This window comes from Calonectris borealis, chromosome 1 (assembly GCF_964195595.1).
Source record: "Calonectris borealis chromosome 1, bCalBor7.hap1.2, whole genome shotgun sequence".
NCBI lineage: Eukaryota > Metazoa > Chordata > Aves > Procellariiformes > Procellariidae > Calonectris > Calonectris borealis.
The window spans coordinates 112,254,878-112,272,112 of NC_134312.1; the positions used below are offsets into that span (position 1 = coordinate 112,254,878).

The window sequence follows — 17,235 nt, forward strand, 5'->3', positions numbered from 1 at the left end:
AATTTGCCTCAGGTTAACCATTTGTAAAATGGGCATATGTAATAAAGTGACTTAATGGAAGTCTGTTTTCTGAGTACATAACTATACTAAGGAAAAAAGTCCAGAGAGATGCAAACTATTATAACATATATTAAGCATTCTGGAGAGCTGAGGAAAAGCTCTGATAAAAATGGTGGGAATGATTTCTACTCCATTCTGCTGGAGGATTTTTGCTATATTGTACAGAAAGTACATCTGTACCTGTTGAGATGGTTCATCAAGATTAAGGACCTGTTTTATAAATAGTTCAGTGTTCTCGTGTCTTTGTTGCCTTTTAAAATGTGCTCTGACACCAGTTAGTCTCTCATTTGCTCTATTGAAGTTTCTTTAGCAAGGCCTGCATAATTTGGATCTATCATTGTGTAGTCGTATCTTCCCTAAAATCCACTGATATTTTAGTCAATTAAAAAAGAAATTCTCTTGATTCTCTTCTCTCTTGTTTCCTTTTTGGTTTCCAATGAACTGATTTAACTTCAGGTAGGACATGAAAAATGGCTGTATTTTTAAAATCAAATGACAGTACTATTAAGGTGGCTTATATATCCCTCTGTGTTGACTGTAAGCAAGACGCTGGACGAGACAGTAGTTTCAAGCTTTAAACTCTTTAAGACAGTATCTAATGTAGTAAAGCTTTATTTATGTCGACCCTTTTCATTTCCAGATGCTGACAATGTTTAAGATTTTGTCAATTTAAAATGTAGGCATCAGAACTAAGGTGTCAATCTTTTTCAGAAAAATACTTTTCTTCACTTACAAATTTGTCAGTTTGAAATACCTGGTCAAGAAGAAAGGTCAGCAAGGTTTAGTTGCTGCCCTATTTAATATGCTTATGTACTTTGCTGGTATTTCATGGACGGAGAGAATCTAATTCTTTCACCACTTAACTGATGTATCTATTGAAGCTGATATTACATTAGTGTAAAGTATAACCTTCAGAGAAGCAATACACTAATAGAATTAAATTAGCCAGGACTGAAAGATAAAGACCCAAATGTACAGGTCATGAACTGGAAATCTTTACTTGTGTGAATAGTCCTACTGAAAACATGATGATTGTTTACATCTGTGGAGATAATTTACACTAGTGAAGTTTAGCTGGATCAATCCATTTATCTTTACTGACAGGACTTAGAATTATCTGACAAAAAAAATAATCTGCTTTTAATGTGTTATTCATGTTTTCCTGTTCTCCAATATCAGCATCAATCTGAATCTCTCCTGATCACTAGAGGGTCCAAGGAAATGCTCATAATCTCATTTCTGCTTAGATATTGTCAGAGATACAGGTGATTGTCCTGGTTTTGGCTGGGATAGAGTTAAATTTCTTCCTAGTGCTGTGTTTTGAATTTAGTATGAGAAGACTGTTGATAACACACTGATGTTTTTAGTTGTTGCTAAGTACTCTGCTAGTCAAGGACTTTTCAGCTTCCCATGCTCTGCCAGGTGCACAAGAAACTGGGAGGCAGCATAGCCAGGACAGCTAACCCAAACTGGCCAACGGGGTATTCCATACCATATGACGTCATGCTCAGTATATAAACTAGGAGGCGATCGCTACTCGGGGATGGGCTGGGCATCAGTCGGAGAGTGGTGAGCAACTGCATTGTGCATCACTCATTTTGTATATTCTACCATCATCATTATTATTATTATTATTTTCTCTTTCTTTCCTGTTCTATTAAACTGTCTTTATCTCAATCCACGAATTTTACTTTATTTTTCCCCCAATTCTCTCCCCCATCCCACTGTGTGTGGGGGGGAGTGAGCGAGTGGCTATGTGGTGTTTGGCTGCCTTCCGGGTTAAACCACAACAGTCCTTTTTAGTGCCCAACGTGGGACACGAAGCATTGAAATAACGAAATCTCTGACTCAGGTGTCAACAGATTAAAACAAATTTGTTAAAAGCATTCATTGTATCAATTTAGTAGTCGCTGGTCACAATGTTGGTTTATTTGCTCTCAGAGTTGTTGGATCTGTTTTTGGATCTGTGTTATGTAGCACCTTACTGTCTGTATATACTGTTTGACCTGTTTATCACCTCTGGGAGATGGATTAAGGTTATCACTTTGCTACACTGTGTAACACTGGCTTATGGTATGATAAACTTATTGGTCACGAGATTGTACTAAGCATTGCCATCATCCCTGTGCTTAGGGAGCTATCTTGGAAACTATTAATAATTACACTTTTTACCTCTTCTCCTCGGAGAGCCAATTTACAGGGGAGACACCTTCCTTCACCTTCCCCTTCTCCTCCAAGCTGATTACAACAGCTCTTGAGGATTTTTAATATCCTTGGCATGTTCAAACCAGCATGTTCCTATTGCTATGTCTCCTGAATACGTTTCAGGCCTTGTTTAAGGTTAAACAAGTATTTAAGAATACCACCTAGAGATCTGCCCCGAGGCTGGATAGTTATGAGTGGCAGGGTGCGTGGGATAGTATGGGCAAGTACCTAGGACAGTGGACACCTCCAATGTTTTGGAACTTCACCCCTGAACAAGTGCAGAATCCTGAAAGTAAAGTATTTGGAAAACATATGCTGTCACCCTGGCAATTCCAGAGAGACACAAATCACTACAATGTGCTGGGGCTTGGCCCATGCCTACTGAGCCCTGTTCAAGACTATTCAGAACCCCCAAGGGGAAGAGAAGATCTCTAGATCTGACAACAAAACGACAGGCACTGCAGCTACTCCAACACCAGCGATAGACACTGAAGCTACTCCAACCCTGGTGACAGACATTGCAGCTACTCCAACCCCTGCGACGGGCACTACAGCTGAACCAGAGGACCAACCCGTGCTGGTATCAGTCTTCTATACATGAGAAGAAATCTTGGAAGCAAAAGTCAGGTTGTTTAGAAAGGGATGATGGAAAAGCAGGGCCATCATGAGGAGGGCAGGAGGAAGAGGAAGAACTTGTAAACAAGACAGAAACCACCTGATCCCTATCCCTGAGTGAGTGGAGAGATATGCAAAAATATTTCAGCCGTTTTCCAGGTGAGCATATTGTTACCTGGCTGCTCCGATGCTGGGATAATGGGGCCAGTAGCCTGGAATTAGAGGGGAAGGAAACCAAACAGCTGGGATCCCTTGCTAGGGAAGGAGGCATTGACAAAGCAATTGGAAAAGGGGCACAGGCCCACAGCCTCTGGAGGCGACTACTGTCAGGCGTGAAGGAAAGGTATCCCTTCAAGGAAGATGCTATATATCACCCAGGCAAAGGGACCACTATGGAGAGAAGTATCCAGTACCTGAGAGAATTAACCATGCTGGAGGTGCTTTATAGTGACCTGGATGACGAGCAAGTACCCAAAGATCCAGATGAAGTCAAGTGCACGCGACCCATATGGCGGAAGTTGGTACGGAGCGCACCAGCGTCATATGCCAATTCGTTGGCAGTACTGTGCTGGAAAGAGGAAGAAGCACCAACGGTGGATGAAGCAGTTGGAAGACTCCAGGAATACAAAGAAACTCTCTCTTCCTTCCTTGTCTCAGCTGTGCAGAAACTGTCCCAGGACGTCCAGCAACTCAAAGAAGATAGGTCCTACTCTCCACCTGTATAGACCAGTATCTCAGCTATTAGAAGTCAGCGTTTTTCTGCTCAAGAGAGAGGATATAGAAGGTACACACCACGGGGCACCCTGTGGTTTTACCTGCAGGACCACGGAGAGGACATGAGGAAGTGGGATGGAAAACCTACCTTGACCCTAGAGGCACAGGTACGTGAATTGCAAGGAAAAACAATGACAGATGGGGGTTCTGCCAGGAAAATTGGTCCTCCAGTTTTCAGGAAAAACCTGTCTCACAATGGTCCAGTTTCCAGTGAACAGTTCCCCAGATAGAGTAGAAGGGCTGATCTTACTCCTGATTGTAATGAAGGAATTCTTGACTTGTATTTACAAGAAGTGAGTAACAAATACTAGGACCAGGACTAGAGGGGCTCTGCCTCCAGCCAGGGGGAGGAAAGGGACAACTGGGTTTACTGAACTGTGTGGATTCGATGGTCTGGCACATCAGACCCACAGGAGTATAAGGTTCTAGTAGACATCGGTGCACAGTGTACCCTAATACCATCAAGCTATAAAGGGGCAGAACCCATCTGTATTTCTGGAGTGACAGGGGGATCCCAAGAGTTAACTGTATTGGAGGCTGAAGTGAGCCTGACCAAGAATGAGTGGCAGAAGCACCCCATTGTGACTGGCCAGAGGCTCCGTGCATCCTTGGCATAGACCACCTCAGGAGAGGGTATTTCAAGGACCCAAAAGGGTGGGCTTTTGGTATAGCTGCCTTGGAGACAGAGGAAATGAAACAGCTGTCCACCTTGCCTGGTCTCTTGGAGGACCCTTCTGTTGTGGGGTTGCTGAGGGTTGAAGAACAACAGATGCTGATCGCTAACACAGTGGTGCAGCAGGGCAATATTGCTCCAGCTGAGACTCCCTGATTCCCATCCATAAGTTGATTCGTTGACTGGAGAGCCAAGGAGTGATCAGCAAGACTCGCTCACTCTTTAACAGTCCCATATGGCCAGTGCGAAAGTCCAATGGAGAGTGGAGACTGACAGTAGACTACTGTGGCCTGAAAGAAGTGACGCCGCCACCAAGCGCTGCTGTGTCGGACATGCTGGAACTTCAATATGAACTGGAGTCAAAGGCAGCCAAGTGGTACGCCACAACTGATATCGCTAATATGTTCTTCTCAATCCCTTTGGCAGCAGAGTGCAGGGCACAGTTTGCTTTCACCCGGAATCGACTGCCCCAGGGGTGGAAACACAGCCCTACCATTTGCCACGGACTGATCCAGAGTGCACTGGAGCAACTGGCAGCGCAGCGGTAAACCCATCTTGGCTGTTGCATTGTGGCAAGCTATTGCTGCCCGGGTGGAGAACCTGGTTGTAAAAGTACGTCACATAGATGCTCACGTATCCAAGAGTCGGGCCACTGAAGAACATTGAAAAAACCAGCAGGTGGACTAGGCTGCTAAGATTGAAGTGGTTCAGGTGGCTCTGGACTGGCAACAGAAGGGTGAATTATTTATAGCTCGGTGGGCCCATGACACCTCAGGCCATCAAGGAAGAGATGCAACATACAGATGGGCTCGTGATCAAGGGGTGGGCTTGACCATGGACGCTATTGCACAGGTTATCCATGAATGTGAAACATGCGCTGCAATCAAGCAAGCCAAGTGAGTAAAGCCTCTTGGTATGGAGGACGATGGTTGAAATAACAATATGGGGAGGCCTGGCAGATTGATTATATCACACTCCCACAAACCCACCAAGGCAAGCGCTATGTGCTCACCATGGTGGAAGTAACCACAGGATGACTAGAAACATACCCTGTGCCCCATGCCACCGCCAGGAACGCTCTCCTGGGCCTTGAAAAACAAGTCCTGTGGTGACATGGCACCCCAGAAAGAATTGAGTCAGACAACGGGACTCATTTCCGAAACACCTTCATAGACACCTGGGCCAAAGAGCATGGCATTGAGTGGGTATGTCTCATCCCCTATCAGTCTCTGGGAAAATCGAACAATACAATGGACTGCTAAAGACTATGCTGAGAGCAATGGGTGGTGGGACATTCAAGCATTGGGATACACATTTAGCAAAACCCATGTGGATAGTCAACACCAGGGGATCTTTCAGTCGAGCTGGCCCTGCCCAGTCAAGACTCTTACGTACTGTAGAGGGGGATAACGTCCCTGTCATGCACATAAGAAATATGCTGGGGAAGACAGTCTGGGTTACTCCTGCCTCTGGCAAGGGAAAACCCATCTGTGGGATTGCTTTTGCTCAAGGACCTGGGTGCACTTGGTGGGTAGTGTGAAAGGATGGGCGAGTCCAATGTGTACCTCAAGGGGATTTGATTTTGGGTGAAAATAGCCAATGGACTGAATTGCATGATGTTAATTGCCATATAATATTGTATATCATCACTTCTGTGGTTGCTATATGTCATATCAATGGTATAGCAGTAAAACTCACCCAGATTGATGAAGAATGAACTTTGATGAAACCGAGCAAAGTGCAACAATGATAGAACTGGATAAGTGCAATGATAATGGAACCAGAACTGGCTTCAGCATGCAACAGTCCAACACCACACACCATCTTTCCTGCCCTGAAAGACTGTTGTGACAGATGGAGCCCAAAATCATAGACTAAATGAACTCAATGGACATTTCAGAGGGATGGCCCATAGACTAAGGGAATGAAATCTGTGTGTATATATCAAAAGACAGAAAAAGCGGTGGTGATTAATTGGAATGTGTTGGAAAATGTGAGACCTGGGCATGACATAGATGGTATAGAATAAGGGGTGGATACTGTTCTGATTTCAGCTGGTATAGAGTTAATTTTCTTCCTAGTGCTTTGTTTTGGATTTAGTATGAGAAGAATGTTGATAACACACTGATGTTTTAGTTGTTACTAAGTAGTGTTTACGCTGGTCAAGGACTTTTCAGCTTCCCATACTCTGCCAGGTGTACAAGAAGCTGGGAGGGAGCATAGCCAGGACAGCTAAGCCAACTGACCAATGGGGTATTCCATACCATATGATGTCATACTCAGTATATAAATGGGAGGCATGGTCCAGGAAATAGCAATCACTGTTTGGGCATTGCTCAGTGGGTGGTGAGCAACTGCATTGTGCATCAGTCATTTTGTATATTCTATCGTTGTTGTTGTTGTTGTTGTTGTTATTATTATTATTATTATTATCATCATTATAATTTTCCCTTCTTTTTCTGTTTTATTAAACTGTCTTTATCTCAATCCACAAATTTTACTTTTTTTTTCCTGATTCTCTCCCCCATCCCAATGTGGTGGGGGGGGCGGGGGGGGAGTGAGCGAGCAGCTGTGTGGTGTTTGGCTGCCTGCCAGATTAAACCACATCAGTGATGTTTGTGATAACAGACATTTGGAAACTACTCCTGACCTTGAATATAGACTTTTGTCTCCTAACAGAAATCACTGGATTTTTTTGTGAAACCACCTCTGTGGAAAATTAGACCTTTTCTGTTCTGCAAAACAATTTCTATGATTTGCTTTGGAAAGGAGGTGGACAAGTATCACAATAACATCTTGAAATGGACTAGAGTTATTTATAAATATGTTATTAAAATGCAAGCTATATAAATGGCAGGGGAATCCTATTAATGGATATTAATATTCCCCAAAAAGAAGCAGTATTCTCACTTTTAAGGAAAATATTATTTAGAAAATATGAAATATATGTAGTTATCAGCATTATGTGAGCAGAAAGAAAGTGAAAATCATTGTTGCTCAAATCTTGAAATAAAAATAGATGTCCTAAACTAGGCATGTTGAATAGAACAGAATAGAATATTTCAGTTATGCATATTGGTTCCATTTTACAAATAGTTTGTTTTCAAGAAGTCGGCATTGTCAACAGGATTATAAATGCTTATGAAAATCAGGCAATTTTTATGTAGGTGCTTATAAGAAGGGACTGTTGATGATTCAACAGAAATAAGATCGAAAAAAAACCTGCAACAAACAAGGCAGAATGAGAAGAAATAAAAAAAATTACAATTACACTCTTGAAAAAGAAGCTGTTTTGATAACTCTGTGTATGCCAAGGTGCTCAAATGGACCGGTCAAGCCTCAATCAGCCCTCAGAATTGTTCACAGATTTTATTATTTCTATACCATCTGGTCAGAACTCATTCTAACATCTGGAGACATGCCTGCTTAGTAAGTTGTGACTAGCCAACAACAACTGAGAGGAAATAATTTGGAAGGGTTCTTTATGTGCCAATAGGCTCTAAAGTAATTTAAAATATTTTTATCAGTTGGTACATTGTTAGTAACGTGAACTGCAACAGTCACACTTTGAAAATATGCTTTTAAATGTTTCTCACATACAAGTATGTATTTATATAACTGATTTCCTTCTATCCTTCCTTGAGTGTAAGCTGTATATTAGTGTTCTATTCACAAGCATTTTTCTAACATTAAGTCAATATTGAACATTTAAGAATAAAGATATAGTATTTTTAATATGTATATATTTTAGAACCTGACAATAAAATTTTGAAGCTGGGGTCTTGAACATCAAAATGCAGTTCAGAATGCTTTGCTTGTGTCTAGAATGTGCACATTCTTATGAAAAAACACTGTGATCCTGCAGAACAATTTTTGTCATGCTAAAATCAACTCCCTTCTATACATACTGCCAATTTATGCCGCGTGAGTTAATGCATTTTTGAGGCTAGCATAATAGCAGTCTTTTCCTTCAAAGATTATTTTCAACATATTGATGGTTTCATAGCACATTGTTTCAGACTTTGGAACCTACTGGTTGATTTATACATTGTTTTTATTTTTTTAGGAATGGTAAACTTATTGAAGAAAATGAAAAATATATGCTGAGAGGAAGCAATACGGAACTAACAATAAGAGATATAAAAAATATTGATGCGGGTCCTTATATCTGTAATGCTAAAAACAAAGCAGGAAATGATAAAAAACAGACATTCCTTCAAGTTTTTGGTAAGTACGGCAGAGTATGTTCCATCCTTCCTTTTTAAATGTAAACAGTATGGAACTGGGGTTATAATTCACAATTTTCAGTGGAACAGTATTCCTGCAAGGTGTCTACTGATGCAGCAAACCACTGTCTGTGTAATTTTACAGCTTTTGCCTCCCTGTTGGCTACTTTAACCTTTACACTTGACTTTAATTTTGAAAAGGCTGTCTTTGGCATTTGCTTTTCTACTATTCAGATACAGTACAATGGAGTGTTAAATTGTTAATTCACTCTGGTTTTCCTTTAAAAGTTAGTTGCTTGCAAGAAAACCAAGAGAAGAAAGAGGGGAAAATTCTGAAAGGGGAAAACCCAGGTTATTTGGACTTCTAAGCAGTGCTTTTTTTTTATAAGAAGACATCGTGCAGAGGTGTTCCTGATTTTTTTATTTGTTTTTCTTTCTTGATTTTTATTTTCTTAAGTGCATGATTGCACATGTAGTCACAAAAATATTGTCTGATCTGAGTTTCAAAGGATAAAGGTAATAATAAAGTGAAATAATAAAGTGAAAACTTATTTCTCTTTCTATGCTCTACTACCCAATCTGTGTTCATGATTCTCTCCTTTACACAGAGCTAATAATTTCTTTGAAGTTTTGTATAGCTGTAACCTAGTGAGAGTAGGCACCTGTGAGAATGTAGAAAACCTCTCTCAGAATCATTGTGCAGGATCAAGGCTGTAGCTTACTTATGAAAAACGTACAAAAAAGTAATGTGGTGGGGTTTTTTTACATTAACTGTACCTTGTAGTAGAGAGAAAGACCATTTGTATTTGAACAGCTAAAGCACATACTTAGGACCATGGGAAATTAAATTTTAAGTCCCAGTTAAAACTAATAGTAACTTATACAAAGTGAAACAGTTCTAACAGGAGAGGCTAATCTGGTAACTTGCACTGGGAAGAGCTAAACTGTTGGGTTGGATAATGCTGTCATTTGGGATCTGGGAGCCGGAGGCTGAAGACATGGTGTCAGGTGAACAGGTTAGCTGTGTCTGTGTGCCTTCCACTGTCTTCCCTATTTGGGAAACTCTTCATAGCCCTCCATGCTGTGCTGTCTCCAGTGCTCCATACTCCAGATGGGATGCCTAGCCATTGAGCTACTTTGTTTTTCTGAGGTGCTTGAAAGTTATTCTCAATACTTTTCAAAGAAGAGAAGATTAAATACAATTTTAAATTTCAGCCTAGCCTCAAGATGTAGAGCATCTTGAAGATTTTTGTGGAGAAACCAAAACATTTTATTCAATTGTGTTTCCAAAATTAAAAAAAAAAAAAATTTGAAGGAATAGAAAAGACTTGCTAGTTTTCATATGAGTTTAGGGAAGTTTCAGACAGAAATAATTTTGCCTGTTATTCGAGTAATTTTAAGTATGGATGAAATTCACATAGTTTTTGCCTGAGGCAAGGTAACTTTTTAACGCAAGGAATAGGGAAAGGGACACCCCAGACTAAGAGTGAATATTTCCTGTATACATTCTTCCATTGTTTAACAACCACTCTTCTGGGGACTCCCCAGAAAGCTAAATCCAAATGATTTAATAGATACCATGAGTTTCTTTAACCCATTTTGAACCTACACATTCTTTTTTGTTTCCATGACGTCCTAAACTCCTGAATTCCTTAAATGATTTCTTTCTTGCATGAAAAATTATTTCTTATGTTTAAGTTTGGACCCTATTCATTTCTTTGGCTCATAATTCTCATTTTAAGATAAACAGTGAAGAATAATTTGGTATGTTCTTTACATCAAACGTAGTTTTCTATCTCACTAGTTCATTTATTTTCTAAGCTGCGAGTTTCTAGTCTAGTTTCTCCTACTGTGGAAACCATTATGAATCTCTGAACCACACATTCCTGTACCTTTCCAGTTATAATGCCCTGTTTGTGAAACAGCAAGGCAAGAATGGCACGCAGGATTCATGCTGTGGGGGGAACCTGGCTGTTCAGCAGCACAGTGCTGCTTCTGCTTTGATCTCGGTACCTTCCCTCACATTCTGTTGGCCTCTCTGGCCCTCTCTGAGTACTGACCTGGTGCTTCCACAGAACTGTCTGCAGTGTCTCCCAGGTCTCTTTCCTGAGTGGTGATAGCTAATTTAGAGCACATCATTGAGTATGTATATTTAGAGTTATTTTTCCTGTGTGCTTTACTATTGGATGTCTTCAAATTAGATTATAATAATCTGTGTACTGTTAGCTTGACTTCAGGGAATAGTATCATAAATTAAGCCTCTTACCTTATTTGTAATCTGTAAAGCTAGTGTGATTTTAGTCTAATATTGCCTTTTCAAAGTTCACCCCTACTTTCAGTCTGAAAATGTGGAGCAGGGTTGTTGTATTTTTTCCTAGAAAGAACTTTACTTTTTCTTTTATCTCTTTCATACAGGTTAAACTCCCAATCATATATACAGCCAACAACTTATTATACTTTTCTTCCCCTTAAATGTATTCAAAAAACTGCAGTCTGAAAATGGCAAGGCAGATGGCTGATTATTATAGCTAAATAGTACACAACAGCCACTTTGTGTTAAAATGACCTATTAAATTACATTATTCTTTCCCACGCCATTAGCTTGCTTGTCTCACCTACCTGCTCGCTTTAATTTTAATTCGCAAACTCCTTGGGGCAATGACTATTGTTTCTACTGCAACAGGGCTCTGGCAGGGTTGAAACTTGTAATAACAGTAATGTAACCATAATGCAATAAAAGTAACAGTAACATTATAGCATTTAGCATTTAAAATTTCTAGTACTCTGCACTTTTGAATGGACATGCCCATCTTAGTGCCATCTAACACCTGCATATGTTTAGTTTCCATGCGTGACCTAGATTTTTTTTGTTCAACCTTTTTTTTGTTTCCAGTATTAGTGTTAAAAAAGCTATTTTGTCCTCATATCAAATTTTTACTCTGACAGTTTTTCTGGAACACTAACACATGTATAGAAACCTATATGCACACACCCTGCTCTCCCCAGTTCTTCATCTTTATTAGTGCTTTTAATCTGTTTACCGAATAAAACTTAGAAGGGTAAAGAAAGCCCTGTTTCCCTTAGAGAATTTCTTGCTGATCATGATTTGGTAATCTCTGTCTGTCATCCTGTTATCTGCTATAGTTCTCTCTGTATCATTGTCTATTACTACATAAAAGATCTCATCTATATTAATGCTTAGGACTTGTGCTAAGATTTCTGATACAAATTCATTTATGTTTAGTCCTTCTGAACGGCTTGAAACCATAGGTGTTCTTCCTTGAATTCTTTAAAAATATTTTTAGTCTCTGCTTGGTAGCTAACTTTTTATATCTCTTTCACCCATACTATTCAGTTTCATTATTTTCTTTGATTTGTTTTGTAATTAGCCATATATATATATGTGTTTAGATACCTGTAAAAAAAGCATTTTGAGTTATAAAATACCACATTTTTACACCTGTGGGCAGCCCAACAAAAATTTCAAAAATAATGTAATAATAAGCAATTGATTTAAGAGTAGTCAAGAGAATTCAATCCCTTAAAACGTTCCTACATTGTCATACTTTCTAAGACCTAAACATGGATTTCTTCATCATTACTTCTCCAGAGTGATGGCAGTACTGTTCATTTACCTTGTAATAAAAAATCTAATCAGGGTAAATGAAACAAAATTAGCTTTAATTAAAGACACATTCATGCTTTGTAAGAATAGTGTTTATATTCTGAGGACAGTTTTTATATCTTCATCTTGTTTGTTCTTTAGTTGCTCATTTCCACTTCTTAATCACTCAAATGCTTGGTTCTACCATTCCATGATGCATAAACAATTGAGGTTCTCAACAAGTTTTCTGTCTTCTGTACATATGCCATAGGAAGAGACATTTCTATGTCTAGAAATTTCTATTTCTAGAAAGAGAAAAAATATTCTTTCTTTAATCAGAATTGGTAAAAAAAAAATGTGAAGGAGTTCTAGCATATGTTAATTTGAAGTTCTCTAGGGTATAGGTGTTTTACCTACACAATCAATGAGAGGGTAGTCTGAGCTTATAAAAAATATTTCATTGGCATTTCAGTGATTTCTGACAATTGATTTCATGAAAGTCAAATAAGGGAAAAATACCTCAAGAAGCATTATAAAAGACCCTTTATAATTATTGTATGGTTTAAGCACATACCATTTTTAGTTTCTAGACGTCTTTTACATACAATCTGAATCTTGTATAGCAAGAAAGTTTTTGCAGATGTGTTCAATGTAACTTTTATTGATTATTGAGAATAGTATATGCTATTATTAATTTTTTATCTGTCATCAGGCAGATGAGAGGAAATGTAATGGACCTCTTCTGTCTTTTCCTTCTTAGATGTGTTCCAAATGTTAAAATTCAAAACATTTAGGTTAATCTAGCCCCTCAAAAGCCATGCAACTTGGAACCAAAGTGGCTGTCGTGAGTCTATAATGAGGTTGGAGTGAGAAGTTGCCTAAATTTTTTCCATTATTTTCAGGCTTAATGACTGCATTCCTTTTATATTTATAGTGCCTAGAGCACACCTAGTTAATTTTCCTTTGAGCTTAATAAGTAGATTAGTATGTGTTTTGGTTTGGTTTTTGTAATTTTTCTTTTTTCCCCCTAAGATACTATTCAATACATATATGGAAACTCTTTATTTAATTTCACTGATAAATCTAGAAGGGAATCCCATAGATCTGTGTATGGAACTATCTGTGCCTGCTCATCCCAGATATTATGAAGTATATCAACTGCAGCTTCACAAAGTGCAATTCATCAGTTAAAGATGTAGTGTCAGAAGTTCATACATTTTCTGTATTCCTTCTTCCTCCCTCCTACCTCCTTACCTGTTTGGAACACCTCTAATTTTTAAAATAAAAATTATGAAATTTATAAAGCTAGCGATGCTGGTTCTCTCAGAAGACAAGTCTTAAATCCCTTTGAATGTGAAGTAGTAATACCATTTTAACATGTACAAAGACTCAGGTTAATCATGCACTAAATGAAGTCAACACTTCATCCTGGTGTGTGCACGAATCCTTATTGTGTCAGGCATCAATTTTCAGGAATCTGTTTCTTATATATTAACTTGTTGGACTCTAGCTTTTTTATTAAATTCAAATTGTACCAGCAGTTTCCAGGAAGATGAGGTTGCAGTTTTGCTACCTGATACAAGTGTGGCTGCGCAGGAAGATAGCAGAAGAGTAAGATTCCTCACGTGTCATATTAATCAAGAGATCCTGTCAGGCAGCGATACAGACATATACTAAGCCTCTCGCCAGTAAATATGTTTATATTAATAACAAGCTGTTTAAAGCAATTCTTTTCATGAGATATAATTAGGACTGTCTCAAGCTTTATATATGTGCTGCTTCCCAAGTCTGATGAACTTCTTTTGTCAAAGATATGGGTAGAACTCTGTGAATTCAATAAATTTTGTACCTTCTTCAAGAAATCAGTTGTAAGCAACCAATAACAAATCTAGAACCTCAGATTGCTATCCAAATTCTTAAGCTTTTTGGGGAGGCTGTAAGGTACACAACAATGAGCTTAAATTTTCTGTTAAAAAGTATTGCACTTGTCTGAGACAAATAAGAAAAGACCAAGGAAGGAATCTGAAAGAAACTTGTTTATTGAGGAAGTATTAGAGAACTTAACACCAACCTTCCCTGCTCAGAAAGCAAACTTTCCAACCAGTAAATGTTATTTCTTTATTTGGCAGCATCACTCTGTTAATATTTAAAAAACGCATATCTAGTAATGAGCGGTTCCTTTTCCTTCCGAAAAAAAAAAATGTTAAAGAAGCTTAAGCATAACTCCTTTCTATATTCAAGCCTTCTTTCATTTCAGTCAGGTCATTCAGTTTAGAATTTTTTAAGTACATTATAATGCAAATATTTCAATATTTTTGACTGAGGAAACCAGAAAAGACCTGGAGGCTTCCTGGATTGACATTCCAAGACCCTGTATTTTCATTTGTTTCATATTTGCTAGAGTACAGCAAGCAAATACCAATTCAGTTTGAGAATGACCTTGTCAATTTAGAAAGAACAGTTAAGGAATTGGCGGGGGGGGGAACCCTGTTTCAGTATTTCGGTGAATACTAGTCTTATTAACAAATAAATACTGTTATTTACATGTACATAAAACTATTTCAATATTTTCCAGTGTCCAAAATGTCATAAAAAAGTAGTCAAACAGTATAAAAACTTCTAGTCAAGAGCAAGTTATGACTTGTGACCTACGAAAATGAAGCAATTAAATAATATCCCCCATATGAGCTCTCATCTTCTTAGTAATAACTGTCAGCTAGATATATTTGATGATTAATCAGTGCTTATTCCTTTAAATGTCAGCTGCTCATGTCTAAAATGTCAAGCTAAAACTTTTTGTCTTGTGATCCATTTGAAGAAAGCCTTAAAGAAATTTAGAATATAAGTCAAAGATTAAAAATTAAAGAGTATTAGTTATATGTTTTAGAACATGCATCATCTTGAGAAGATCATATTGTCTGTCATGTCTAGATGGGGAAATCCTCTTGTTCTGATGGAAATAATGTAATTCCAAATTTTACAAATTTCTGACATAAAATAATATAAATAAATGTTATATCTGCCATAGCTCTTTCCTTGTTTCCAGGGATGATATTATATCAAAGGAAAGAAACTAAAGAATGGATTATATTGGAGCCAGGAGACATGGCTATAGAAATAGAGTATCTGAATTACCCAAGGTAGAATATTTCATAGGCATTTGGATGATCCTGAAAGTGAGAGTAATAACTGAAGTTATTTTGAAGTTTAACATGGTTATCTTTTATCTCAAATTCTTTTTTGTAGTTCTTGTAGTTTCTCCTCTACTATTGAGGAGAGTTTCAGCTTTTCTCAGCCAAATTGATGTCCTGATGTAAAGCTTTTGCTTACTACCTTCTACTGCATCCAATAAAGCTGGATTCAGTTGACATTTCAAGAGCCCCTGATCACTCAGGGTATTTTCTCTCTACACACAATGTCACTCACCGTAGATTATATCTTAATGAAGCAGGATATTAGTGCAGTACTTCGGTAAAATATGACCTGTTTTTCATCTCTATGCAGTAAATACACAATAGATTATTTGTAATAGTAAAGGGTGAACAGACAGCAGACAAGCAACAGAAGGAGTATGGAGATAAGGAATGAGAAATGAGACCAGAAATGGTGTGGTGGAAATGGAAAAAAGAGAAGTAGGTGTTGTGTCTGGATATAACAAGTTTGAACGTGGGTTTATTATTTCTCTTGGTAGTGCTGAATGCAGCATCTGTGAGACAATGGTCATAAATGAAATAGTGGTCATAAAATGAAAAAGGAGACTAGACATAAGGAAAACATTCTTCACCATGAGGCAGTCAGACACTGCAACAGGCTGATGAGAAAGTCTGTGCAGTCTCCATTCTTGGCATTTTTCAAGATAGTAGTCAACACATCCCTGAGCAATCTGGTCTGAACAGGGTCTGTTGACCCTGTGTTAATGGGGAGGTTGGTCAAGATGACCTTCTGGGGTCTCTTCCAACCTGAGTGATTCTTTTTCCCCTTTTGATCCACTAACATAAGCCAATATTACTTTTCTGCGTAGCATATTGTTTTGTAACCTAATGAAAATAGGTTACCTCTGTGTTTATTTTCTGTTTCATAGAATACACCATAGTAGTGCTTCCTCAAAAGCAAAACTCAGGAAAACTACATAGAAAATATATTATTTTCAACAAATGTCCTTAACATTTACAAAGTCAATGTTAAGAACTGCCAAAATTAAATTTGCTCATGTATACTTAATTCACTGGGTTTGGGTGCAAACATACTGAACCATATTCTTATTACATGATTACATGCTAGGTTTTCCAGTAGGATGAGAGTCTCATTCAATGTGTAAAGTAGATGGGTTCAGAGAAACTTATTCATGGTTACATATGAGTGAGTATATAGGGCCAAAACATTTTTTATAAAGATGCTTAAATGCTGTGGAGGAGAGTAATATTCTATGCATAGTTCTACAACAGAGTTCTTGTATGATATTGTACACATAAGTCCTCTAAATAAAACTGTTCACGTGTAACCAGAAATTGTATTGCATATGTAAATAATCTGACAGGGTACAGTATAGGCTGAGAGCTGTAGTTCCTGTGTACTTGTGGCTATAAAGTGGAATGATTTGAAGAATGCAAACAATATCTGGAATTTTTAAATTGTATTTTACCACCTATTTACTCGGTCAGTAAAGATGAATAGATTTGTATCAGAGGACTCTTCAGTTCTTAATAGTGTTAATACCAGTATAATATGTTTGTTATGAGGAGATTTTGTTAAATTCAGTAATTTGTGTAAGGTAGATATTTCTAAAGACCAAAATACAAGAATATTGATAATTCTGTATTTTTTCCAAATAACTTTTATTTGAAGACAAACACAGATTATCAAACAATCCTCGAGGCAGGAAGGCATCTCTGAAGATCATCTAGACCAATGCCCTGCTCAGAGCAGGTGTCTCAGGACCACGTCTACTCAGGTTTTAAATATCTTCAAGGATGGATACTCCACAGTCACCTGGGCAGCTTGTTCTGGTGTTTAGTTACTGTCTCAGTAGTAAAAGATTTTTCCTCTTCTTAAACGGAATTTCCTGTGTTTCAATTTGT

At 38.1% G+C, this 17,235-nt stretch overlaps 1 protein-coding gene across 1 annotated transcript in view; it reads left to right on the plus strand.

The window, feature by feature from the left end:
• Positions 1–17,235, plus strand: part of NCAM2 (neural cell adhesion molecule 2) — a 352,058-nt gene that overhangs the window by 216,255 nt on the left and 118,568 nt on the right. Inside the window, exon 7 of the mRNA XM_075170635.1 lies at positions 8,394–8,554. Coding sequence (XP_075026736.1) covers positions 8,394–8,554 — 161 coding nt within the window. The remainder of the gene's footprint in view (positions 1–8,393; positions 8,555–17,235) is intronic.